The sequence below is a fragment of the Papio anubis genome, chromosome 14 (assembly GCF_008728515.1).
Source record: "Papio anubis isolate 15944 chromosome 14, Panubis1.0, whole genome shotgun sequence".
NCBI classification, from domain to species: Eukaryota; Metazoa; Chordata; class Mammalia; order Primates; family Cercopithecidae; genus Papio; species Papio anubis.
The window spans coordinates 91,581,005-91,607,554 of record NC_044989.1 but is presented as its reverse complement, the minus strand read 5'-3'; the positions used below and the strand labels follow the sequence as shown (position 1 = coordinate 91,607,554).

Below are 26,550 nucleotides of genomic sequence, written 5' to 3'. Positions count from 1 at the left end.
AGGTGCACATCAGCTGCTCAGAGACTGCTCCAAGTCCGCAAGACCCAGCAAAGAAGGGCTGGAAGAAAGGGCATGCGTGGAAGGGAAGGCAGGTGTGTGTAGTGGTTTGCCCTTAGCCCATGGTCCCCGAATGAATGAAGGACGATGGACCACCATGGCCCCAGCATCATCTCTCCTTCTTCCTTCAACTCTCTTAGTCAGATTCCACAGGGGGAAGGGTGTGGTGAGCCAGGAGGTCACTTTCCTGCTCACTTTTGTAGTTATGGAAGACAGAAGACCAGATAATTCCACATTTGTCTCCATAGAGGAGTCCTCCAGGCAGAAAAAGCCATGGAAAGAGGCAGAGGAGCGCAGCTTTTGTCTGGCAGAGAAAGGTAAGTAGGTAACTTGATTCCTACCCTTATGTGTAGATAAATGCAAAGGGGACGACGGTCATTCCCCTTATCCCCTCACATGTCACGTTCAAACTTCTGAAGGTGAGTGAGAAGGGAGGAGCCCAGCGTTTACCACGTGGGTCCCATCCATGATCACATGGGGTCCTCTCTCTCTTCAGCTCCTCTGGCTGCCATTTCTGCCTCATCAGTGGCTGTCCCTGCGCAGAGAACCCCGGGAAAGAGGAGCCAGAAGATGAGGAATGTGGGGGCTATCAAGGCAGGTGTGTGTCCTCCGTCATCCCTCCACTTCCTTGCACCTTCCCTGCACGAAGGGTCAATTACTGGTGTGTGAGCACTTGTCCCCTTGTCCACACGAGGCAGGGGCTGGTCTTCAGGGTGAGCAGTACAGAAGGCCCAGGGGTGCCCGGGTGGGTCACATTTGTGCTCAATGGAGTCTGTCGTTTCCACAGCTCCCCCTGACGGCAGCCCTCCCGCCTCCGGCTCAGCCTCCTCAGGAGCTGTCACCCAGCTGAAGTCCAGGCGGAGGAGGGACCACAATAGGAACATACGGACTGTCAACTATATTGAGGGAACAAAAGTCAGGATGAACAAGAGGAGAAGACCCAGCTACCGCCCTGAGGACCAAGAAGCCTTCTATCGACTGCTTGGTGTGTTCTCCAAGATGGTGGAGCGCCCAGGGCCCTGGGAGCATGCGCAAACCTCCCGGGGCTCCGAGAAGCCCAGGAGGCCGGTACACAGAGCCGCCCCTCTTCCAATGCGGTGTGATGGGGGTTTCCTTCCTCCAGGTTCTTGAAGGGAAGGAAAAGAGGCTCATGGCTGAAACACCAAGCGCTGCACCCCCTTCCCACAGAAACCCAGTCAGTGATTCCCCACCAGTCAAGATTTTAGAGATTAGTGAGGAAAGGACAGACGAGATCATGCTCTCTTTGTGCTCAAAGTGAGAGGAGACAAAAAACAAACAGCGTATACAAAAATCAGTTGATCTCAGCCAGTGATAAAGGCAGACAAGGAAATTTATTTCAAGGCCATGACGACTGGAGATGGAGCATGAGTGAGGCCAGAGACATTAATGAAATGGGAAACTCAGAGACGGTCTGTCCGAGAAGGTGGCATCAGGACCAGAGGCGGGATGAGTGTGGCAGGATTGGGGACAACATGGATGTCATGCCATTCACTACAGCATCACCAGCCACATGTAGCTACTTATGTTTAATTTTAGATGAGTTAAACACACTTTTAACATTCAGTTTATCAGTTTCGCTCGCCACATTTCAAGAGCTCAACAGCCACGTGGGGCTGGCGGCTGCTGCAGAGGACAGCCCAGGTAGAGAGGATCTCCACCATCACAGACAGTGCTGCTGGACAGGGCTCTTCCGAGGGCCAGGCTTACTGGAGAAGAGGCAGGGAGGGGATGACGGTGAGCCACCCACCCTCATGCTGTGCCAGGGTCATCATCCTGAGGCAGGGACAGACGGGGCCTGGCATTCTCAGGTCTTCTCTAGGAAATGGCCCCTCCAGGGAAGACCTCGAATCAAAGATGGGCCTCCTGCAGAGGAGCAGAGGCCAGGTCACGTCTTCCGGAAGGCAGCAAAGTCCAGTGAGCCCAGGGGCCATGAAGTTCCCCACCACAGCCCCAGTGCTCAGTGGCAGTGGGACAGGGAGCCTGACACAGCCACAGTATGATGCAGTGAGAGGTCGTGGGGTAACAGAGACCCAAGGCCACATCCAAGCTTTTCACTTGAGGCAAATGTGTTACACTTTGAGACCCAAGTCACATCTCTGCAGTGAACGAATTTACCACATCCCATTGTGACCCTATTGAGGGTTAAATAACAGTAGCAACATTCACATCTGCAGTTGAAACCGAACCTGTGTGTGTCAATGCGGGGAGTAGCAGCTGTTGCTGAGGCAAAGCCCAGCACTTCCTGGAGGAAAGGCAGCTGGGTCCCCTACCATGACAGAGGAACTCAGAGAAGGTTCACGTTTTCCTGCTTTCCTCTGAAACATCCCACAGCCACACACTCAGTCCTGCTTGAAGGGCCTCTCCAAGGCCTCATGACTTCTTCCTTCCTTTGCAGAGGATCCCGTTATCCACAGCTTCTTGGAAGCTGACATTTTCCTCAAAGTGTCTGACAAGGTACCAACAGCACTGGAGTGACAGGGACAAGGGGTCTGCAGAGTCACCGCCCCATGGGGGACAGGCAGAGAGAGTAGAATTTCCACCTGGGCAGGAGAAGCCCTGGAGAAATGCACGCTCGATGCCAGAAGGAAGAGCACGCTGCCTGTCCCTGCCCTGCCTGGAGTTACTGGGAACCCCTCCCTGCCTTCCCATTGCTCATCTCAAGGTGGCACAGATATGTGAGACCCACAGCAAGTCCCGCCCTGAGCTGTTTTGCACCCTGTCCTTCGGGCGGGGAAGGTCCCATGGCCCATGCCACACACTCTCCCGCTGCTCCTCCCTGGCCTCCCTCACCAGCCTCTGTCTCCGGCAGTACCTGCTGTCCACGGTGGTGAAGTACTTCGGTTGCATCAGGCTGCCTGGGCACCGCTACAACCGGATCCACTTCTTCCTGGCCCTGCAAGCACCTCCTCAGGGACCTGCTCTGAAACCTTCCCAGATCCCTGAATCCCATGTTTCCCTCAGCCTGTCCGGGCAGCTCAGCCATGCCCTTGTGCTTGGGTTGCGCTTGGTTGTTCTTCTTGGTCACAGAGCAGATGAGACCTTCAGAGGCCACATGAAGGTGGTGAGGAAGGAAAGGCAATGAGTAAGGCCCTGAGATAATGGAAGCAGTGGGGAAAACACCACTTGCTGCCCAGAGACTGAGTTACCTGAAGACAAAAGCCACTAGGAAATGACCTTGTCAATCCCAGGACCTTGTCTCGGGCTGGGCACAGCACGGGCCCCACAGGCTCGGTGTTGAGGACACCCTGGGGCCCCTATAGATCCGGGTCACACGGCAGAGAAGGCTCCCCCAGACCCTCTCTCCTCTATGCACTCTGCCTGGGCTCATGGTTCTTCCTATGTCACCTCTCCCTCCTGTCCCACCTGAGGCTGGCAGCCATGACTCAAGGGGCAGGTGAGCTTCCCGTCTTTTCCTGTAACAGCTACATCACCTCCCACATGGAGGAGGACAACCCCACGTCCAAGCGGAGCATCTTCTAGTTCCTGCTGGGCAAGGAGCACTGGCCAGACCTCTACAAGGAGTTCCTGCCGCTGAAGATGGAGTTCTTCCAGGCAATGGGGCACCGAGCCTGGGTCACCCCAGAGGTGTGCAAGGTGTGTGGGGGATGCTGGCCAGCTGGGGAGGTGGAGGGATGAGAGCAGGGCCGGGTCCCCCATCCAGTGCTCACTCCCCTGCATCTCCCTTTCAGATCCAGGCCCAGAATCCACATCACTGGGTCTGGAGTTGGGTGTGCCAGCACGCCCCCTAGGTTCCCAGGGAACGACCAGCGGGGCATGGATGGGTCTGCAGATGGTCCAGGTGCGTGTGAGCCCTGGCCTGGGGCTGCGCAGAGTCGAGCCAGCTCCTTCCTCTGTACTCCTGAAGGCCCCTTCTGGGCTAGGGGGCATGTGGAGGCCCTCCTGCATCCTATTTTAGAGTTTCTTCATGCATATTAGCACAGAGAGGGCTTTGAGAACTCCTGCGGTAAGAAAGTGTTATATTCTCCAAATGAATTTGATTATGGAATCATGTGCTCTGCAATACCAGGTCTCAACCTGCATGTCAATTTTTTAGGGAAAACTCTTGTAGATGCTGTTCTTCGTAATAACCTCTGCAGGGTTTTGATCTGAGGTTAAAATTTTAAACATAAATACATGAAACACACTGAGATTCATCCTTTGTGGGAAAGGGGCCATCACCACGGTGGTTCCGGGGAGGAAAGAGAAAGACGAACGCCGGCACCCCCTGCTCTGTTGTGTGTGTGCTGCTCCCAGGGAAGCAAGCTACGCTGAGCCAGGCCCTTGAAGGATCTCACTTCTCATGGGCCGAAGGAGCAACCAGGGCTCTCTGGTCTCTGAAAAAATTGGATCACTAGAAACAAAATGGAAAAAAGCACACATACCGAGCTGTGAGGATAGACATAAAAGATGAGGCATTTATAGAAACCAATCATCCACTGTCTAGCATCACACCCTTTAGAAGTGATTTCTTTTCTTTCTTTCTTTCTTTTTTTTTGAGACAGAGTCTCACTCTGTCACCCAGGCTGGAGTGCAGTGGCGTGATCCTGGCTCACTGCAACCTCCACCTCCTGGGTTCAAGTGATTCTCCTGCCTCAGCCTCCTGAGTAGCTGGGATTACAGGCGTGCACCACAACATCCAGCTAATTTTTGTACTTTTAGTAGAGACAGGGTTTCGCCATGTTGGCCAGGCTAGTCTTAAACTCCTGACCTCAATGATCCACCCGCCTCAGCCTCCCATAGTGCTGGGATTACAGGTGTGAGCCACCAGTGCCCACCTGATTTCTTTGGTTTAAATTTAGTTTTTAATCTTTGGATTTACTTGAAGTGGAGGGGAGACCTCTAGTGAAATGCATAAGGAACACTTTGCCTGGGCACATGGTTTAATAGAATGATCCTGTGAACAGCCTGCCACGCTGCAGGCTGTGATGGAACCTATTCTGACCCCACGAGAAAAGAAATGGGGAGAGAAGAAGGCAGATAAAGCGTGCTCTGAGATAAACCAAGTTGGGTATAACGTTCAATTCATCCACATGCTTTTCATTTGAGATCTCAAGACTCCAAAGAAAAACAGCAGTTGTTGGCCCCCCATGGGTCTCATTGCTTATAAGAGCAGTGGGGAGAGACAGTCGACCTAAGCTCCCCTCTGACGGGCACTAGGGGATGCCATGCTCAGGAGTCTGCCTTCACTGTGCTCTGATCTCCTTCTCTCTTTTCTTGTAGCTCCCGCCCTCCCCCACCTCCCCCCTTCCCCGACAAAGAAGCGGCAAACTTAAATCAACAAGCCAAAAAACAACCCCATTAAAAAGTGAGCAGGCCGGGCGCAGTAGCTCAAGCCTGTAATCCTAGCACTTTGGGAGGCCGAGACGGGCGGATCACGAGGTCAGGAGATCGAGACCATCCTGGCTAACACGGTGAAACCCCGTCTCTACTAAAAAATACAAAAAACTAGCCGGGCAAGGTGGCGGGCGCCTGTAGTCCCAGCTACTCGAGAGGCTGAGGCAGGAGAATGGCGTGAACCCGGGAGGCGGAGCTTGCAGTGAGCTGAGATCCGGCCACTGCACTCCAGCCTGGGTGACAAGAGCGAGACTCCGTCTCAAAAAAAAAAAAAAAAGTGAGCAAAAGACAGGCACAGACACTTCTCAAAAGAAGACATACAAGCAGTCAACAAACATACGAAAATACGCTCAATATCACTAATCACTAATCATCCGTGAAATACAAACCAAAACCACAATGAAAGACCATCTCACCCCAGTTAGATTGGCTATTGTTTAAAAAAAAAAAAAAAAAGTCAAACAAGGACACATGCTGGGAAGGCTGCAGAGAAAAGGGATCACTTACACACTGCTGGTGGGAATGTCAATCAGGTCAGCCACTGTGGAAAGCAGTGTGGAGATTTCTCGGAGAACGTAAGAGTACTGCCATTTGACCCAGCAATCCCATTACTGAGTATATCTATCGAACGGAAAAGAAATTGTTCTATCAAAAAGACACATGCACTCGTGTTCGTCCCAGCACTATTCACAATAGCAAAGACATGGAATAAACCCAGGGGCCTGCCACTGATGGATTGTATAAAGAATCACCAGCCTGATAAGTAGCAGGGCAGGTTTTCATTTCCTCGGTCCAGGCTTTCTCTGAACACTTATGTAAGGCTGTACTGAAAGCACAGTGAGACCCACCGCTGCAGCTGTGAGATCAGTGCCACCCAGGTGAGTCTATGCAGGGGTTAGGAAATTGCAGAGAAATTTTGGCATTTTAGAGAGCAACTGAGGATTTGAGACTGGAAAAGAAAAGTGAACAGCACTAGAAGCTTGGGGGAGGTAACCAGGGGGCTAGAAATTCTAGAAGCAAAGCCTAGTCCCTGAGTGGCAGTGGGTGGTTTTGGTGGGACTCAGGGATGGGGACGAGTTTACATCTGAGTCATTGCATCCCTCAAGGGATCATGGAGTTTGTTCAGAGATCCAAACAGGAAATGAAGGAGGCAGAGGACAGAGAAGCTCCTGTAAACTTCCAGAAACTCAGGAGTGGTGACACCTGCCACAGCTGGTATTAGCTTCCTGCAGCCAGGAGTGTGCCATCTGCCCTGTGTCTGCTGTAGCCAGTGCAGGAGAGTAAAGGCTTTACCTCCTCCTCTATCCTCCAGGCCCTGCACGGGCATCTGCCACTGGAAGACTCTCATCTGGCACTACATGTGAAAAACAGCTGGAAGCTGAGGAGAGACAAAAGGAGGCAGTGAAGACACCAAGCTGACTGACATCCAGCCCACCCATGGGGCGCAGAGAGATGAGCCACAAATGAATTAGTGCAACACAGCGGGGAGTTAGGAGGGAAGTGATGCTGGAGCCACCACCTCTGCCCTGCTCTGTGGATTTACAGAAATTTGCACAGAACATGGAGTGAGAAAGGTTTCCAGCTGATGAAACTGCCTTAATTTCTGAACTGGTACAGTAAGCAGCACTTACAATATTCTTACTTTTATTTTTATTTTTTGAGATGCAGTCTTGCTCTATTGCCTAGGCTGAAGTGCAATGGCGCGATCTCAGCTCACTGCAACCTCTGCCTCCCTGGTTCAAGATTCTGCTGCCTTAGCCTCCCGAGTAGCTGAGATTACAGGCATGTGCCCCTACACCTGGCTAATTTTTTTTTTTTTTTTTTTTAAGTAGGGATGGGGTTTCGCCATGTTGGCCAGGCTGGTCTCAAACTCCTGATCTCAGGTGATCCGCCCACCTTGGCCTTCCAAAGTGCTGGGATTACAGGCGTGAGCCACCATGCCTGGCCTAAAATATTCTTGATATGCACAAAAGTGAACATAAGACAAATGAAAGAAACCCGAGTGACTTCCAACCTCCACCCTATGTTAAGCTCCCCTAATGATGTAACCATGTGGATCACGAGCTGGTGCGCCTGAGTTCTTGAAGCACGTGGCCTACAGCGTCACAAGGAAGAGTGCCTGAGTGTGACAGATCCCTTAACTACAGAGACAAGGCAAGCATTGAGAATTAAGACTTTCCAGTTATTTATAAATTGTATTGAATTTGGTATAAAATTTTTATTTTAGGCTGGGTGCAGTGGCTCATACCTGTAATCCCAGCACTTTGGGAGGCTGAGGCAGGAGGATCACTTGAGGCCAGGAGTCTGAGACCAGATGGCACCATAGCAATACTTCATCTCTACAGAAATTTTAAAAATTTAGCTGGGTGTGGTGGTATGCACCTGCAGTCCCATTCACTCAGGAGGCTGAGGCTGGAGGATTGCTTGAACCCAGAAAGTTGAGCCTGCAGTGAGCTGGAATGAGTTATGGTCATGTCACTGACTCTAGCCTGGGCAACAGAGGGAGACTCTGTCTCAATCAATCAATAACTTATTTTAAGATTTCATATTATAATAATGTACCATACGAATTAGGAAGAAATCTTTTTAGCTATGAGAAAAAAAAAAATTTAAATCAAGGTGCTTGTTATGTGACCAAGAAAGCAACACACAGATTAATTCAGTTAATCAAATTCCAAGATACACAAAGCCTTTGTTTTTCCAAAGGTGTAAAGAAGAGTATGTCTGCTTTTGAAATGTGTTCATGAACTCTTCCTGGTGCCAAGTCCTTTTCACTTACATTTAATCATTGCTTCCTCCTAAGAGTCTGTTGGACTGGAAATGCAGGCAGTACTGGACCAGGTTCAGGGTGGGGTATAGGAAGCATGGTTGAAAGCCAGCTTCATCACAGTTGTGAAGGGTGCTCTGGGGCAGTCAACCTCCCTCCCTGAGCCACAGGGATCTCACTCGAGGAGGGGCAGGACCGGTGCCATCTAAGGGATCTGTCAGCACGGACATTTGATGCAAGTGTCTGATCAGTGGGTCTCCCTGCCTGAAACCTGAAGGTCCTGACTGCCCTGAGCAGCCCCTCCTGCCCATTCCAGCTTCCCTTTCACCCAAAGACATAAGATAGAGGATGTTGGGCAGGCAAGTCCATCCTTATCCACAGGTAAGAGTTAAGGATACAGTTGTAGAGGGTTTTTATTTCAATTTTTTTTTCTGCAGCTTGTGACGTAATGAGAAGCAACCAATGTTATTTCAGAGAGGGGGGAACCTGGGCAGCTCTTGGAAGCAGGAAAAGGCCACCACTTGGGAAACTTTGTACACGGGCGTGGATATCTGTGGGGTGCTCGTGGGTGCTGAGAGGCAGCCAGCCCAGGTACACTGTCCAGAGTGGCCACCTCTCCCACCTCACCTCTGTTTCCTTCCCCTGCTGGCTGGAGATAGCATGCGCTAAGGATACAGAGGGGATCAGATCCTGTGTCCTCCCCTACAGCTTAATTGGCATGATCCTCACACAGTGAGACATTTCCCCCCAAATGTGGTCAGCATGAGGATGGGGGACCTCAGAAGAGAGGCCTTCAACCCCACATGGGGGAGGCAACAAAGTCTTCCTGGTTTGGACTTTCATATGTTCTGGCTTCTACTCCAAATCCTGGCCCACACTCTGACGCATCTGCCCACAGGCACCCTGGCCTCCCACCGAGTGGGTGTGCACAGATCATCAGGCTGAGAGGTGAAAGACCCCCACCTTCTTGCTTCCGCTGGGATGTCAGGGGACCCCCTGAGCTGAGACATGCCCCTCACCATGAGCTGTGGAGTCAGCTAGTTACTAGACAAAGGGTGAGAAAATGGCCTTATTCAAGGCAGACTGGGCAGCACATGGCAAGGTTCTGTAGGGTTTCAACCTGGGTCTCCTGCTAGATCCTTCAGAAGACCCACAAGGGAGGAGCACAGACGTCAGTGTCTATTGGGGAAAGAACAAGCGCTCAGAGTGTATGTGTAAATTGTATGCTTTCTTTAATTTTGTCTATGGAAGGCAGTGATACCTATTTCTATCTATCTAAGTAGAAAAGATGGACACAGGGAATTAGTAAGTGAGGAACCATGCTGTAACTGGCATAACATCCTCACCAGCATCTGCCTCTCCTCCCAGTCCTGGGCACACTAAGTAGAGCAGTGTGACTACTTCCGGCCAACAGGCTTTAACAGGAAATGATTTGTGCTGTTTCTGGGCCAAAACACTTAACAGCCAAATGTTTTTCTGCAGCTCTTCCCTCACAGCCATGGCTCTAAGGAGGCTGCAGGTTCTGGATGGTGAGAGCCATACCCTCAGGATTTTTTGAGGGTCCAGAAGTAGCTGAAATGGATTTATCTGATGATCCAGCAGGCCTACTCAAGGGCTGACTTCCCAGCTAATCAGACGGCCTAAAAATGCTGCTTCCAGACCATCTGCAGTCTTTCTGTCCTCTCTCTTTTAAAGCTGATATTTGCTTTTGTGGACAATGTTCTAAAAGCTGTTCTCCCTTAAGTATGAGTTAATATGTGTGCAAACAACTAGATGTCTCTCCAGTCATTCTTTATTCAGGGAAAAGCACACAGTCGTAAACAATGGAGAGTGAAGACAGTAACAATTGGTTTGATATTGAATTTTTAAAATCTTGATTCAAAAGGAATTTTCATCATCTACCACTTAAAATTTATTTTTAATTAGAAGAAAACTATGTAAGTGTGAAGAGAAGCACATTTCAGCCTCTCAGTCAGCCCCTTCGTGCCTCCGCTTCACATCCGGGAATAAGCGAGTCCTTGGGGCAGGCACGCCAATGGGAGGACACGGAGAGGCCAGAGAAAACCGCTGGGCCTCCAGGAGCATACCTTCCAAGTCTAGCCCGCAGAGACAAATGCCACGTGGGGTTTTGCCAAACTCTCAATGGAAACATTTCTATTTGCTTTATTTTTAAAGTCAGACAACACAGCTCAGGATGTGGAAGAAATATGAAGTCAGTGGATGAAGATCTTGCTTCTACCAGCTTATGATCCCACTGGCCGTCCAGGAAGCACAGGACACACATCAGCATCTGAACAACAGAGAGCATTCTTCCTCCTGTGTTGGCAACTCGAAGCTGGACGTGCCTTTATACGAACATTTTTCATCATCCACGAGTCCAGAAATCCCTCCCGTGTACAGACGTACATTCTGTAAATCTTGGGTAAATATGGATTGTCTTGTTTTTAAATACAATTTCTAAAGAGCCCTCTGTAGTAATTTCTTATTTTATCTATTTAGAGCAGGTTTCATGTATTAGTCTGCCTAGGCTGCCATAACAAAACACCACAGACTGGGTGGTTTCTTTTTTTTTTTTTTTTTTTTTTTTGAGACGGAGTCTTGCTCTGTTGCCCAGGCTGGAGTGCAGTGGCCAGATCTCAGCTCACTGCAAGCTCCGCCTCCCAGGTTTACGCCATTCTCTTGCCTCAGCCTCCCAAGTAGCTGGGACTACAGGCGCCTGCCACCTCGCCCAGGTAGATTTTTGTATTTTTTAGTAGAGACGGGGTTTCACCATGTTAGCCAGGATGGTCTTGATCTCCTGACCTCGTGATCCGCCCGTCTCGGCCTCCCAAAGTGCTGGGATTACAGGCTTGAGCCACCGCGCCCGGCCTTTCTTTTTTTTTTTCTTTTTTTTTTTTTTTTTAGACTGGGTGGTTTCAACAGGGCAAATGTATTTCTTGCAATTCTGGAGGCTGGAGGTCCATGATCGAGGTGCTAGTCAAGTCTGTTCCTGGTAAGGGCTCTTCTTGGCTTGCAGAATGGCCGACTTCTCACTGCATCTTCACGTGGCAGAGAGAGAAAGAAAAATCTCTCTTCCTCTGCTTAGGAGACCACCAATTCTATTGAATTAAGACCCCACCCTTATGATGACCTCATTTAACCTTAGTAATCTCCTAAATGCCCCATTGCCAAATACAGCCACACAGGGATTAGGGCCTCAATATACAGTTCTGAGAGGACACAATTCAGTCCATAGTACTTCATGTTGAGCAACTGAGGGCAAAAATCTCCTTCTCCCATTTAAGGTGATCACATCATGAGAATGTCTGGCATTGTCACCAGAAGTACAAACTTATTTTAGATGGGACAACTGTGACATCTGAGGAAATGCTAACACGCTCTTTTGCCACAGAAAGTAAAACTTTATGATATAGCTTCTTTTAAAACTGCGTTTTTGAACATAGTCACTTCACCTGTACCACCACAGTTCAAAGACTTTAAAAATCAATATTCACTCCAGCACCCACTGCTCTATTCTCTAAGTCCAAAACTAAAGCAATCATTGAGAGTTTTGAAAACAAACCAAAAACTTTATTTACAAAAGTAAATTGTAACTTGCTTTTACGTATCATATAATGTTAATGACCACAGCAACAGATTTAAAATACACTGAGGTTTGTGCAGCTCACTTCCCCCTAGTTATACCATAAAACTTTATAAACATTGCTTTAGCTTTGATGTTTGGTCACGTTTTTGTGTAGAAGTCACGTCTCAGGGTAGGTTCACCACCAGACACGGTCACATCACCATTGGCTGTGGATTTCCAAGAAGCAAAGGAGCCAATCTCAGCAAAGCTCGCACTGGCATTTTTAGCTGCTTAAATTTGAAGAGCAGTTCAGCAAAGCTCGTGCTCCCTAAAACGGAAATGGGGCGGGAAGGTCACATCTCTAAATAAATTCAGCCGTACCTCTCCTTTCAAGGAAGCTTCAGAAACACAGTCACGTTGAAAAGAGGCATTTTTCCCTTTGAAAATGATTATCCAAAGACAATATTTAAAATCATGAAATTCCCTAATACACTGTAATGTAAGTTGAGTATCCCTTTTCCAAAATGCTTGGGAAGAGAGGTGTTTTGGATTCTGGATTTTTTTGGATTTTGGAATATCTGCATTACACCTACCAGCTGAGCATTCTTAATCTGAAAATCCCAAATCCAAAATGCTGGAATGAGCATTTCCTCTGAGCATCATGTTGGCGCTCAAAACGTTTTCGATTTCAAACACTTCAGATTTCAGATTAAGGATACTCAACCTGAATATGATTTGATAGAATGTACCCATTCTAGACTTCAGAAAGTGACCTATAACTATATGTGAAACTACTAATATTGTTTAAGTGTATATATATATATAATTCTTTAAATATAATGAGCAAAAGTGCCTGTCTACCTTCAATTACTATCTAAGTGGTATTTTACTGGTTCTAATGCAGTTGACCACTGAACAACCCTGTTTGTCCATCCTGGCCTGAAAAGAAAGTCTATGCTTTAAAATGTCTTCCTTTTACTTTTAGCAGTTTGACTATTAATGTGACTAGTATGGTTTTCTTTGTATTCATCCTGCTTAGGGTTCACTGTGGGTTAATATTTAACACCATTTTTCAAAATTCTTAGCTTCTGTCTCTTCAAATATTGCTTCTAACTCATTCTCTCTCTCCTCTTATTCTCTTATTCCAACTCCATACATATTTGATTTTTTTTCCCACGGTTTCTACATATCTCTTGTACTCTTCTCTGTATTTCCTACCCATTCTTCCCTCTGTGCTTCAGTCTGTTTACTTTCTACTCGTCTTCCAGCAGATAAGTGTGTTCCAGTTCACTTCAAATAATCCAATACTGAGATCTTCATTTCAGTTATTACATTTTTCAGTTCTAGACTTTCCATTTAACTCTTTTTTATTGATTCCAGGTTTCTGGTGAAACTCCCATCCTTCTCTCTATTTTCCTGGAAATATTAGTCATAGTTATTTTAAGTCCCAGTATGATAACTCCAATATCTGAATCACACATAGGTCTGTTTCTATTATTATCTGTTTTTTTTTTTTTTTCGTATTATGTCTCGTAATTTTTTATTCAACACTGAATCCTGTAGACCAGAAATTGCAGAGGCTCTGGGTATGTTTTCTTTCTCCTATGAAGGTTACGTTTTCTTCTGCTAGGTGGGGACAAAGCATGCAGATCACCTCAGTTCTGCTCAAGGCTAATTGTAGGTCTAGTCTGCTTGGAGGGAAACTGAAGCACACCAGGTCTAAACATAGGCTAGAGCAGGCTTAGGGCCTGGCCAAGCTATTAATTCACCTGAGGAGCTGGGATGCTGATCAGAGCCACTTCACTTCAACAAGTCTTGAATTCCACCCTATGTCTCCTCGGTCCTATGCTGCTGCAGACACTTTTGCTTACATTTTTGGCCTTCTGGCTTCTGCTAGATCTCTTGAAGTCTTATCCCATATATATGAAGGCTAAAATGTCGTAAGTAACTCAAGGGAAAGGTACATCCAGATTTTGAGTTATGATTCCTATTGTTCTCTCCTGCCTGCGATTTTGTTCCTCAAGTTCTAGGCTCTTGGACAATCACAAACCCAGCCTCTGGCTCCTCAGCCCTGCAGCACTGCTGCCTTTTGCTGGGACTCTACTTCTTGTGCTATGAACTGGCAAATGCCTTTGGGGGAGAAGCTAGAGTGAACAGAAAGCTCTCCCTGTTGTACTTCCCTTTTCTTATGTTTTTGTTTTTTGTTTTTTGGTTTTTGGTTTTTTAGCTTTTATACTTGTTTTGGAGGGCAAGTGAGTCCAATACAAGCAATTCCATCATGGCCATAACTAGAAGTCCCTAGATAGTAAACTTTTATCAGAGGCTTTCAAAACAGCAAAAAAACTAGTAATGTAATTAAACTTCAAGTTTAAATGATTAAATGGAACAATCTCTGCCTTTCTCAAAAAAATTTTTTTTGTATATATTTTAGTATATACTAAAAAAAATTTTTAGACCAGTGTTTAGGGCTCTGTGAAGAAGAATCCATCCTTTTCTGAATAAAAATGAAAGTTATTCATGTAAAAAGTTGATAATTTTTTTCTTTTTTGCTCCAAAACAGTTCCTAGCAATGACACTGCAACATTAATGAAGAGGAAAGTCAAACTAGGGACAATAACTAATTAGAAACTCTTCCTACCAAGAAACTAGAACATAAAGGGGTAGGTAACAGAGGTACCGAACAGAGGACTCAGATATGCAATTACCTTCTAGTCCTATAGGCGGCAGGTGCCGTGGAGCTGGCACAGAGTGGTAGACGAGGAAGCAGGCCAGCATGCTCAGCTGTGATTCCTCCAAGGGCTGCCCGCTGAGGTAGGCATGCACACACATATCACCCCCGGCTGTGAGAGAAACAAATGGAACTGAACCAACTGACGACAGAACTGAGAGACACAAGAAATATCTTCTTTCTATTACTTTTTCATCAAGAACTTATAAGCAGGTTCTACAGCTGGTACTGAGGCTACGGTGACAAGCTAGACTGAGTCCCTGTCATTGTAGAGTTTAGAGTGTTGTTGGAGAAGACAGATATTACACAAATAATGACACAAACGAATGCATAATTATGAACTGTGAGAGTGCTATAAAGGGGCAGTGGTCACTGTGGTTGTCTCTCCAAAATACCCCTTGTCACACCCCACCCTCCACCATGTATTAGAATATTTGATGGGACAGACTTCAGCTCCAGAACTAGATCCTTATTAGTCTTGGCCAGAGGTTCTCAAGCTTTCCCATGTATCACAGTCCCCTGGAGGGCTTGTTAAATCACAGATGAGTGGGCCCCACTCCCCACACAGAGCACAGAGCACAGAGTTTCTGATTCAGTAGGTCTGCGGTAGGGCCAGAAAAACTCCATTTCTAACAACTTCCCAGGTCATGCTGCTCCACGAACCACACTTTGAGAATCACTGGTCTTGGATGATCAAGGCAATCCCATTCCCCTGATACGGTGTTAGTTCAGAGACAGGCAGACCCAGGCCATTTTTTCAATAAGAGACAGTCTCTGCCACAGGGATAGATTGAGGGTGTGCATGAGATGCAACTCGAGCCAGAAACCTGAGGAGGTACTTAATGACATGCTTGCTGGAGGCTCCAGGGAAAGAAATCCCCTCATTCTCATCACAAAGCTCCTAGAAGCAACTCTTGTTCTTCCTCTGGGCATCACGCTGAGCTAGAGGTGAACATGTTATAGCCATTTGATTACCATCCAAAAAAAGCACTGAGGATAAAGTCATGGCACAGAATGTAGCTGATGGAACCTCAGAGAAACGGAGTTGAAGACAATGGAATAAGATGACCCTTTACATGCCCTACCTGTGGACTTCTAATAACATAAGCATATTTGTGTCCTTACCGTTTAAAGACAGGTCTTCTGTTACTTGCAAACAAAGGCATTTAGATGCAGAAAAAAAGTTGAGAGCATGAGCGGGCAGGCAATACATGGCAGGAAAGCTGCCTGAGGTAGAGTGGTCTTGGAAGGCCTGGGAGGCAAGGTCATTAAAACTGAGGCTGCAAGGATAAATATGAGTTGGACAGGTGAAGAATGAGAGGAAAAGCTTCTAGGGAGGGAAAACAGCATATTCAATGGCCCCACAGTGAAAAGGAGTTCAGTGTTTTTGAGGAAGTGGAAGGGGCCAGCGTGGTGTGAGGAGCAAGTGGTGTAAAAGAGGCTTTGTTGAGGAAAACAGGTGCCTTGCAGGTCACACAGGTCCTGGTGCCACACAGTAGGGATTTCTTTCATAGCTGAATCAGGAGCCTTTGAAAAGCTTTAAGCAGGAGTGTTAGATCAGTTCATTCTTTAAAAGACTGTTCTGTCAGTTAACTTGAGATGATTAGAATGGAGATGAGAAAAAGCAAGGAGGCTATTTAGGAGGCTATAACAGTGGTCCAGGCACAAAATAATCATTCTGTTCTAGGCAGAAGTAGTAAAATGTAGACAAATTCAAGAAATATCTATGATGAGGATTGAAGGCTTCAGCAATGGGTCAGTCATGGCAGAGGAGGGGAGAAGGGAAGGAGGGAAAGGAGCAAGGATGACTTCCAAAAGGGTCAACAAAGGAATGACAGTGAAATGGTGACAAATACTGAGAAAGAATTTCAAAATAAGATTTTTCTAAAACGGGAAAGTGTGCTGTGACAAAGTCAAGGGAGGCCCATCTCAAGAAGCAAAATGTAGCTAAAAGCCTCACCATTATAGAGATGGAGTGAGATGAAAACTGTAGACTCCACTGAACACAGTTGCGAGGATGTCAGTCTACTGGGAGGGGGAAATGTTTAGGTTTGGGGGAGGCAGCAGAGGGAGAAAGATCAAAGAAGAACAGATGAGATTCTTCTTTGAGCAGCTCATCATGAAGGAGAGCATCATGGTTCAGCCTCTCTTCAATGACTTTCTCATGACTACAAGCATTTTGTTTCACTGATTTTCTCTATTGTTTTTCTGTTTTTGGTTTCGTTAGTTTCTGCCTTTATTTGCTTGTTTTGGGTTTATTTTGCTTTCCTACTGCACTTGACAAGTCTTAAAAAAAAAAAAAAAAAGGACAATACCAAAAATTGCATTGCATTCCACTGCTGGTGGGAAAGTAAAATGGCACAATTGGGAAAACTGAGTGTGGCAGTGGGTGAAGGTACAGACGATGCAAAAACAGGAGAATGCTGGCAACTACTAAAATTGGTGTTGAGGTTTATTACACTAGTCTACTTACTTTGTATATTCTTTAAATTTCCATAACAAAATATGAAAAAGTTAATAAAACTTTTTAAAGTTTTTAAACTTGAAACCCGCTTTCTTTGCCCAAGACTGTAATTTGAGGAGATAAATACTATACAAAACATTTATATAGGCCAGGTGCCATGGCTCACGCCTGTAATCCCAGCACTTTGGGAGGCCAAGGCACATGGATCACAAGGTCAGGAGTTTGAGACCAGCCTGACCAACTTGGTGAAGCCCCATCTCTACTAAAAATACAAAAATTAGCCGGGTGTGGTGACAGGCGCCTGTAATCCCAGCTACTCAGGAGGCTGAGGCAGGACGCCCGCTTGAACCTGGGAGGCAGAGCGTGCAGTGAGCTGAGATCGCGCCACTGCACTCCACCCTGGCGACAGAGGAAGACTCCATATCAAAACAAAAAACTGACATTTATGTAATATCAATTGGCTGCATTTTCAGATTAGTGTAGTGATTTCATGGGTTATATCAGATCTAATGAGTTATTAGTGAATGACCCTGAAAGTCCACATATGCATCTGTGATTTTTACTCACACACAAATATGAATGCAATTTCCAATTTTCACTTAATTTATTGTTCTCTAACCCAATGCCACTGCTAGCGCTTGTAAGAGAGGAGACCATATATCTAAGAGGTTTTTTAAAAAAAAATTCTAGTTTTTCACTAGAAAATAAACACATTTTTGATAAATCTGAGCGGCAAGTCAAATTCAATGGAGGCTCACAGCAATACTGGAAACCACCAAATGCACTAAAGAGCAACAAGACAATCAGGGCCCTGTTTTAGAGAATGTTCTAGTCACTGCCAAAGTTCCATACATTATACGAAATGTGCAAATCAGGGAATCTGCAAAGATTTAAGGAAGTATTTTTTATCAATAGCAAAGGTCTGCCACAGGTGATCAAATGTTAAACTGAATAAAAACGAAACACTAAAACCTATGAAATAACATGTTTTTCCCCAAAAGTGAGGATAAAATTGACTACCAAAATAATTTTGAAGCTATAAGATCTTTGAATCTGAACAGGAAATGACAAATAGAATGCAGCTGTTAAATATAAACATGGAGAGTCTGAAATTAGGCTTTCCAAGTACATCCCTCACACCCTGGTTTACAATTTAATTTTTTTCAGAAGTTTATTTCCTAGTGTTACAGGTGGATAAACTGAATTGTATTCAAACACTTAGTGTCTATTGATTACTAATAGCTTTCACTAATCAAAGCAAGAATTGTTTCTACTACTATTACTAAGGTTAGTATTAACCCAAAGCAAGCAACTGTCAGATATTTACTGGGAGCATTTGGATGAACTAAAAAGAATGAAAAGATCAAGAAGTCTACTCCTGAAAATCAGTTTCAGGTGTATTTAACACATAAGATACATTTCCGAAAATCTAAAGGCCCCCATCACTTGCCTCATGTAAGTCAGAATCACTTCTACACTGTTAACGAGTAACTACAATTTCCTTGCAATCACAAATCCTGCTGATAGAAAGCCACCACTGTGACATCACATAGCTGTGCCATCCCAGGTTTTCAAAACTGAGTTGGTACAACAAGCTCACTCAGCAAGCACACGTCAAGTTCTACATGTACCTGGGGTGCCAGTACAAAAACGGAATGGCTGCTGGCCTCAGGTAGGCGACAGGCCACACACCTAGGAAACAGGAGACAGAGGCACCGGAAAGGAAATGTGATCTGATGCTAGGGAAGAGAGAACAAGGTCCTGAGCACCAAGTGGTATTTAAAATGCTATAAATATTCTCTGCCTGGGTCAGATGCATTTTCCAAAGAAGCTGAAGCAGATAATCAAAGCCTAATTCATCTAGCTGGAAACATTAAATCTATAGCCATTCTTGCTTATACTCAGATTTATCTTGCTTACCAACGAAAAAAAAAGTGACAACAGAAAAGCCTGAACTGAATGTATCTCAAAAGCACAGGAGCGCCATGCTACGATGCTACTATTACCTTGTAGCCACTGGTCCAGGGTATTATCGATGGTGCACTTCACAACAGGGAGGAATTCCGAGTTCATAAAGAGCCCCCGCTTAGGGTGGTTCTGCAGCCGCTCCTGATGGCTTCGGGAGCTGAAAAACTCTAACACTAACTTTATCTGCCAAAGTTCAGAAGTCTCAGACATTTCTCTTCTCCCAAGTCTTCTTATAGCCTTGAAGAGGAAAGAGGACAACAATCCATTTAATCAAAGAGTTCTCTGTCTTTTCATCAGAGTTGTAAACTGCGTATTCTTTAAATGTGGCTCGTAATTATAAAGGGTGGTGGGGGATCCATTCTGTGTTTTGAAGCGGTCTGCTCACAGAGGAGCCGTCACTGGGTACAGGTGCACGGCTCACCTCCTTCAGTATGGCCCTACATGAGCAGCTTGCAGAGAAAAGTAACAAAAGTGAATGAGCTCATTCTTGGCTCAACAGCTCCAAACAACCAAGACCCAAAAGGTCACAGCCAGTCACCTCTGGAAAACTCAAGCCGGGTACAATGACATGGCAGGGATCCAGGAGGTCAGAGGGCAAAGGAACACTACTAATAGTGCCCTTGGGATCCATCTGCAAGTCACTACAGCTGCAACCAGAGGAGATATTCATGCATAAAGACCTGCCACCCATGACTGCGAAGGTGTGAGGGTTCAGAGAGTAAAAAGACACATTCTCAGCCAGCAACTTAAAAACACAACTTGTTATTTGGCTGCTGTACAGAGAGGTACTGTGAGAAGCAGTGCCAGCATGGATGCCATATATCCATATTATCCAACCAAAAAAGGGTGGATTCCAGACAATAATAGCATTCTGGGCCTACTTAGTTATACTGGAACTTGGCTTTTAATTAACAATGTTACTTAACACTGTGTGTTTTCTGGTTTGGGGGAATTATCCTCTGACGAAATATGTTTCTCCATTCAGCTTTCTAGCAAATTATTTTACCACTAAAGGTAGTTTCTCTTAGACACTGAGTCTCAGATGCTCAGCTGTGACCTTATTATATTCACTTAAATAGCTGTTTAAAACTAGATTCTGGATCTCACCCCAGAAATTCTGATTCAACAGATGAGGCATGGAATTAGAGGATCTGTATTTTTAAGATACCAAGGCAAATTTTTGCCAGGTTAGAAAACTACTGGCTTGGCTTAACTGCAAATCTGGGTCTGAAAGATATGATAATAATGAAAAGGCATATGTATTACTAATTTGCCTGAAGTGAATAAATTGGTCTGATCCTTTAAGAACAGTATTAAGCATTACTTTCTGCATTACCCCTTTAGGCTCTTTTAAAACATCAATAACAAGAGAAATTTAAAAATGAACTCCAACGCCCTAGATAACTACATATATACTCTGTAACCTCTTGCAAGCTTCATCACATAGGTCTAATTTCATAGTACTGCCATCGCTAGGGCTCTGTTTGTCCACTAACTGCTCACATGCAGACTTCTACAAAGAGGCAGTGCAAGGAGGAAGGCAAAAATAAAATGGGAGAGAGGGAGGGAGTGCTCTCCTCCTCTCCCAGTCAGGGGAGATAAAAGGGAGGAAGGGGAACCCTTAGAGGAAGACAGCTTCCCAAGGGGCACTCCTGTCAACACAAAGCCCAAGCTTTTTGGATTTTTGAGAGCTTTCAAATTTTATATGGTTTCCTTTCTTAAATTTCCAAAAGCAAATGGGAAACTAAAAGGAAGGACACTAGGAATCTTACCACACTATTCAGTAAGTTACTTGAACTACAGGACAAATTTCACCAGAATCGGTATAAGTTTTTGGATCCATACCTGATCCATTGCTATGTATGCAGGCAACATCTCTGGGGTCTCCTGGGTAACACATTCATAGAGTACTGAAGAAAAGAGATCCAGAATTTCCTGTTTCTGCAGAAAATCAGAAGCTTTTTGTAGCACAAAGTATATTCCAAAATCAATTCAAAAACCAATTGTATAGTACTACTATAGCCCATTCTTAAGTTCTATAATGAATCACATAAAAGTAACATTATAATCTTTTTAAAAAGCCATAGCACATGTAACATTAAACAATTAAAAAAATTAAGTCCCAAGAGACAGTTAAGGATAGTAAGTGCTACAGAAGAGAGGAATGGACCAAACTAGGATAAAATGAGTAGACAGGACATCACAGAGGTATGCCTTGGGTTGGGCTGGGAAGAGTAGGATCCAGAAAGGAAACAGAGTAACAAAGCTGCAAGAAAAAAACACTGACCAGAAAAAGTTTAGGGGAGGCAGCAAAGTCAAGTCCAGCTGGGGTTAAGGGCAGGCATGGGCTTTATTAGAGACCCGTGACCTTGAGTGCACAGCCCAGCTCTTACTAGCTGTGTGATCTTGGGCATGTAACATCTCTCAGTGGCAGTTTCCTCATCTGTAAGCCCAGAATGATAAAATACCTATCCTCAGGGTCATAATTAAATGACATTTAAGTATTAGCAGAGTATCCAATATATAGTAAAGATTCAATAAGTAAGAGAGGGGAAGGTTATTTCACTTAATCCTCAAAACAATACTGTAAGGTAGATTCTATTATAATCACTTTTAGAAATGAGGAAACTACATTTTGGAGAGGCTGAGAAATTTTCTGAAGGCCATATACACTTGTAGACAATAGGCTATCAATCCTAGATATCTAATTCTATATCCAATCTTTCCTTCTCTGTATGGTGGATTAAACCAAAGATCTGGGCCAGGCACAGTGGCTCAAGTCTATAATCCCAGCACTTTGGGAGTCCAAGGTGGGAGGATCATTTGAGCCCAGGAGTTCAAGACCAACCTGGGCAATATAGTGAGACTCCATCTCTACAAAAATTTTTTAATAAATTAGCCATGGTGGCTACACGCCTGTAGTCCAGCTACTCAGAAGCCTGAGGTGGAAGGATGGCTTCAGTCCGGGAGGTCAAGGATGTAGTGAACCATGATCACGTCACTGCACTCCAGCCTGGGCAACAGAAAAAACCGGCCCTATCTCAAAAAACAAAAACCAAAAAAATAAAGAAAAATCTGCTAAGCACCCTTGGAATCTTGAAGGCAACAGGTGTATAAACAAGAAAAAGAAGTGTTATAATATACAGATGAAACAGTTAATGCAATTACATAAAAATAAGATAAAGGCGGTAAACACTGAAAACATAAAGCAGAATATGAATGGGCATCATTCTTGTAGGTGACAGAAACTATCATCTGTCAAAATTAATGTCTTACAAATGTTGTTTCTTCTATCAAGATAGAAAGTTGCTAAATGTAATAGTTTTAGGCTATGCAAATCTACACGTGCCAAGCAAAAGTCATCCCATGTGACTCACGTATGTCATCAATCTCAAAGATAGATACAGATAGTACAGATGTTTTGGGTGACCCATACATAGACATAATAACGAATGCTGGTCCTGGGGCTCAGCAAACCATAGAATATATACCTGACCCATGTTCACAGTTGGTTTGCAGAAATAGTCAGCAAATGACAGAAGTGCTGGATCAGAAGTGAATGCTGAGATTGTTTCTGGCTAAAAAAAACAAACAACCACAACAGTATAAGATTAAAAAAAGAGTATTTTCCTTATTGCTCAAACTGTAATACAAGGAGTTCTAACAACTCTACCTCCCCTTTGTCACACAACATTCCCAAAAAAACCCAGATGGTGCAAACTTTCCTCATCAACCTGTTCTGCTAAGAAGTTACAATAAGCTTTTGCACAAGTTAACATGAGCTACAAATTATCAAAAGGCCAATAAACAAACAGGTCTTCCTGTTTACACAACTCATCCACAAAAGGCTTTTCCTTCCTTCACTGACTAACTAAAAAGCCTACCAGAAACTAGAATTGTTACTGAAATGGTAAGGAAAAAAGAATATCACTCAAGCCAGTCACAAAAAGATAAACAGTGTATGAAACCATATATATAAGGTACTTAGTATAATCAAAATCAGAGACATAAAATAGAATGGTGGTTGCCAGGGACTAGGGGAAGTAGAATGAGGGGTTATTGTTGCAAGTATAGATTTCAGGTCTGCAAGATGAAACAGTTCTAGAGACGGATGGTGGTGATGGTTGCGCAACAATGTGAATGCACTTAATATTACTGAACTGTAACTTGCAAAAGGTTAAGACAATAAATTGTGTGCATTTTACCACAATTTTTTAAACTTGGGAAAAAACAGTATCATTCAAGGTTCAAGACTGAAAATGAAATATGAAGGTTTATATTTTATTTCTGAACTTCCAGTAGGCAGGAAATTGAGATAGCTTTTAATTTTTATATATTTTCTTCATTCGAACTCAAGTCTAAAGTTACCTATTTTCTTTACAAATTGGGTTAGAGTCTTTGGGATATGCTCTGATTTTTAGAAGAAGCAATACTACAAATTTAAGTTAAACCGTGTCCAAAAATCTTTCAAAAATATTTCATAAACAACTTACTGAATACTGCCAAACAAAATTCACCAATGTCAACCCTGAGAACTATTTATACATTTCAATACTGGGAACCATTATAAAGGCTCGGTCACAAGTAACTGACCTAAAATGAAATATGAGTTGAATTAAAATAAACTGCTGTCTCCGTACTTGGAAGAACAAAGGATGCTAACTCAGTCCTTGGCTGCCACTCATCCAGTCCGCCTGCCCCACTTTTGCCATCTAATTATCCTTTAGGGTCCTCACTACTTCAGACTACTCTACTATGTATCACCAACAGGGACATATTTGCTCATGGAATTACAGAAAACTGAAGTTAAATTCAGAAGTCTTAAGGCCTGATTATGGGACAAATTTCTAGTGTTGGAAACTTACCTGAGTCAAGAATATCGAGCAAAATATGTGCTGACCCCGCCATGGGAATGAGATTGTTTCCTACCCTCATTTATCGTAACTATTTGCTTATTTCAAACACTACTGTACTGGCAGTCAAGTACTGTGCAAATAATAAAGCAAACTAACAAAAGAAGTCTGAGTCTGTCATCAGTTTATCCTCACCAAGATGAAGGAAACAAATGGTGGTTTTTAAATGGAGCTAATAATTGCTAGCTTGCAAAACTCCTTTTCTATTTTTGCTATGAAATTAAGTAAATCTTCACCGATTTGAGGATTAATAATAAAATTACTAAAGTATTTGTTGTAGTGTCAGGATATGGTGCGACTGTCCTTGCTGCTGAATGTAAATCTTAACTTAGAGTATTTTACTTTATTATATATATTTATTATTTATTATATAGAGTATTTTGTATTTATATTTTATTATGCCCATCACATAAACAGCAAACGGAGTCACGGGCAGGCAGTGTTTACAATCCGCAACAATGAAAAAGGAAGCAGATCCACCTTTAAAGTTTACAGCAATGGGCAAGGAAGCCCGCAATTTACAATTATTTCTTTCCGTTTTTACCAATTAATAATACTACCTTGAAAGCCCGGGCTTCAGAGTTCCTGTTAGCAACAGTCTGCGCCAACAAACTTTGCCATCCCATTGGATCTTCTTTGTAGGAGAGCTGACCTGCCCTGAGTTTAACATATAAAACCCCATCCTTGGAAAGGATGGACCTGAAAGAAAAATGAATGAATTTAATATAAGGTATTACTGGCAGTTCTTGGCTGGAAACATAGTGTCTTCTAATACCATGTTCACGGGAGATGAAGCCTTTACCATTTTCCACTAAGGCAAACGATTATTTACTGTGTCTAAGATTAAATCAGTCCCTATGAGAAAGCCTAGAATAAAGTTCTGTTTTTCTTTGGTGTCTAGATTCATGGAACTTGTTAAATGAGAAGTCACTTTGACTACTGGCTCAACTATGAGTTTCAAGGGTAGCATTTTACCTAACATTTCTTTGTATTCCCTATATCCCCTAGCTCTATGTCTAGAGTACATGAGGTACTAAATATCTATTAATTGGTTTGCAGCAAAAAGAAAATAATGCTGCAAATCTAAGGACAGAACAATACAGAAAACAGCTAATATACAGATAGTCTGGAAAAACTCACATTGGGACCAAATTATAGAAACTTTTACATGCTTGTTAAACTTCCTTGAAATTTAAAGACTTAATTGACATGCTACTTTCAGTATAAAATTATCAACACTCTAAAATAATTGCATGTGATTATTTCCACCCAAAATAAACTGGGTGAGTAGTATATATTATCTACAATAATCTTAAATTTAGGAGAACTTTCTAACAGAAGAATGGTAAAGAGATGCAACAAAAGATGCGGTCTGACAAACACTGACTGATATAATAAAGTTCCTTTTGTGGATGTACAAATCAGCTTTACTTTCTGACCTGGTTAGGCTCTGTGTCCCCACCCAAATCTCATGTCAAACTGTAATCCCCACATGTCAGGGGAGGGACCTGGTTGGGGGTGATTGGATCATGGGGGCGGATTTCCCTCATGCTGTTCTCATGATAGTGAGTTTTCACGAGATCTGATGGTTTAAAAGTGTAGCACCTCTCTCACTCACTCTTGCCGCCATACAAGACATATCTTGCCTCTCCTTCGCTTTCTGCCACGATTGTAAGTTTCCTGAGGCCTCCCCAGCCAGGCGAAACTATGAGTCAATTTAACTACTTTTCTTTACAAATTACTCAATCTCAGGTAGTTCTTTATAGCAGTGTGAAAATGGACTAACACACTTTCTTAAACTAAATCTTATGTTAATATACCAAGAGACAAGTCCATTACTGTCACAAGGAAGTCAGTGCAAGTTTCTCAATAAATGAATATAAATATTTAGGGATGGAGTTTAAAATTAAAACTTTCATTTTCTTTCTTTTTTTTTTTTTTTCTGAGACGGAGTCTCGCTTTGTCACCCAGGCTGCAGTGCAGTGGCGCAATATTGGCTCACTGCAAGCTCCGCCTCCTGAGTTTGTGCCATTCTCCTGCCTCAGCCTCCCGAGTAGCTGGGACTACAGGTGCCAGTCACAACATCCGACTAATTTTTTGTATTTTTAGTAGAGACGGGGTTTCACCGTGTTAGCCAGGATGGTCTCGATCTCCTGACCTCATGATCCGCCCGCGTCGGCTTCCCAAAGTGCTGGGATTACAGGCGTGAGCCACCGCACCTGGCCAAAACTTTCATTTTCTAACACAAGTCCTGTTTCAAAAATACAGACTGTTTTACAGAAGACATACCCTACATATTGTCTTCAATGAGATTAAAGGGTGATGAGTCACATTCCAGATAATAATTTATAATTTATACCTTCCTATATACTTCTATTCACTTCCTAAAAGGTAAATCAGAGAAATTTAATGTACTTACTTCAAGTGTTGTGTTCCTTTGCTTAAATCTATGAGCAGTTCCCAGTATCTTGGGCCTTTAACTTTAATCTGCCAAGATAAATGTAAACGTAGTCAACCCAAAGCTGAAAAATATATTCATTTGACAAACTGGACCCTATGTTTCTCAGAGGAAACAGTAACAGCCAGAAAGAGGCATCTGGAGGTTAACAAGCTCCATTTCCAGACCAAAAAAATGAAAGTAAATCATGTTCTGAGGCCACCTGAACTATCAATAAAGATCTCTAAGACAAGACTTGCTCTGTTCTTTCTGACTTTTCCTTTTGCTGCAGCTTT

The 26,550-nt window shown here is 44.0% G+C and overlaps 1 protein-coding gene across 8 annotated transcripts in view; it reads right to left on the bottom strand.

The window, feature by feature from the left end:
• Positions 1–11,720: 11,720 nt before the first annotated feature.
• ANAPC1 (anaphase promoting complex subunit 1) overlaps positions 11,721–26,550 on the bottom strand; it is a 118,225-nt gene continuing 103,395 nt past the window's right edge. For 6 of the 8 annotated variants that reach the window (XM_021925199.2, XM_017947860.3, XM_017947861.3 and 3 more), the window contains 7 exons: positions 26,237–26,304; positions 24,378–24,516; positions 22,396–22,482; positions 20,750–20,845; positions 18,943–19,141; positions 14,450–14,584; positions 11,734–12,072 (listed from right to left, as the gene is read on the bottom strand). In XM_021925199.2, the coding sequence (XP_021780891.1) occupies positions 11,957–12,072; positions 14,450–14,584; positions 18,943–19,141; positions 20,750–20,845; positions 22,396–22,482; positions 24,378–24,516; positions 26,237–26,304 (840 nt within the window). In that variant the 3' untranslated portion in view covers positions 11,734–11,956. Of the gene's footprint in view, positions 12,073–14,449; positions 14,585–18,942; positions 19,142–20,749; positions 20,846–22,395; positions 22,483–24,377; positions 24,517–26,236; positions 26,305–26,550 lie in introns of all 8 variants that reach the window. The other 2 variants (XM_009184949.4, XM_003909124.5) reach the window with 2 other exon arrangements.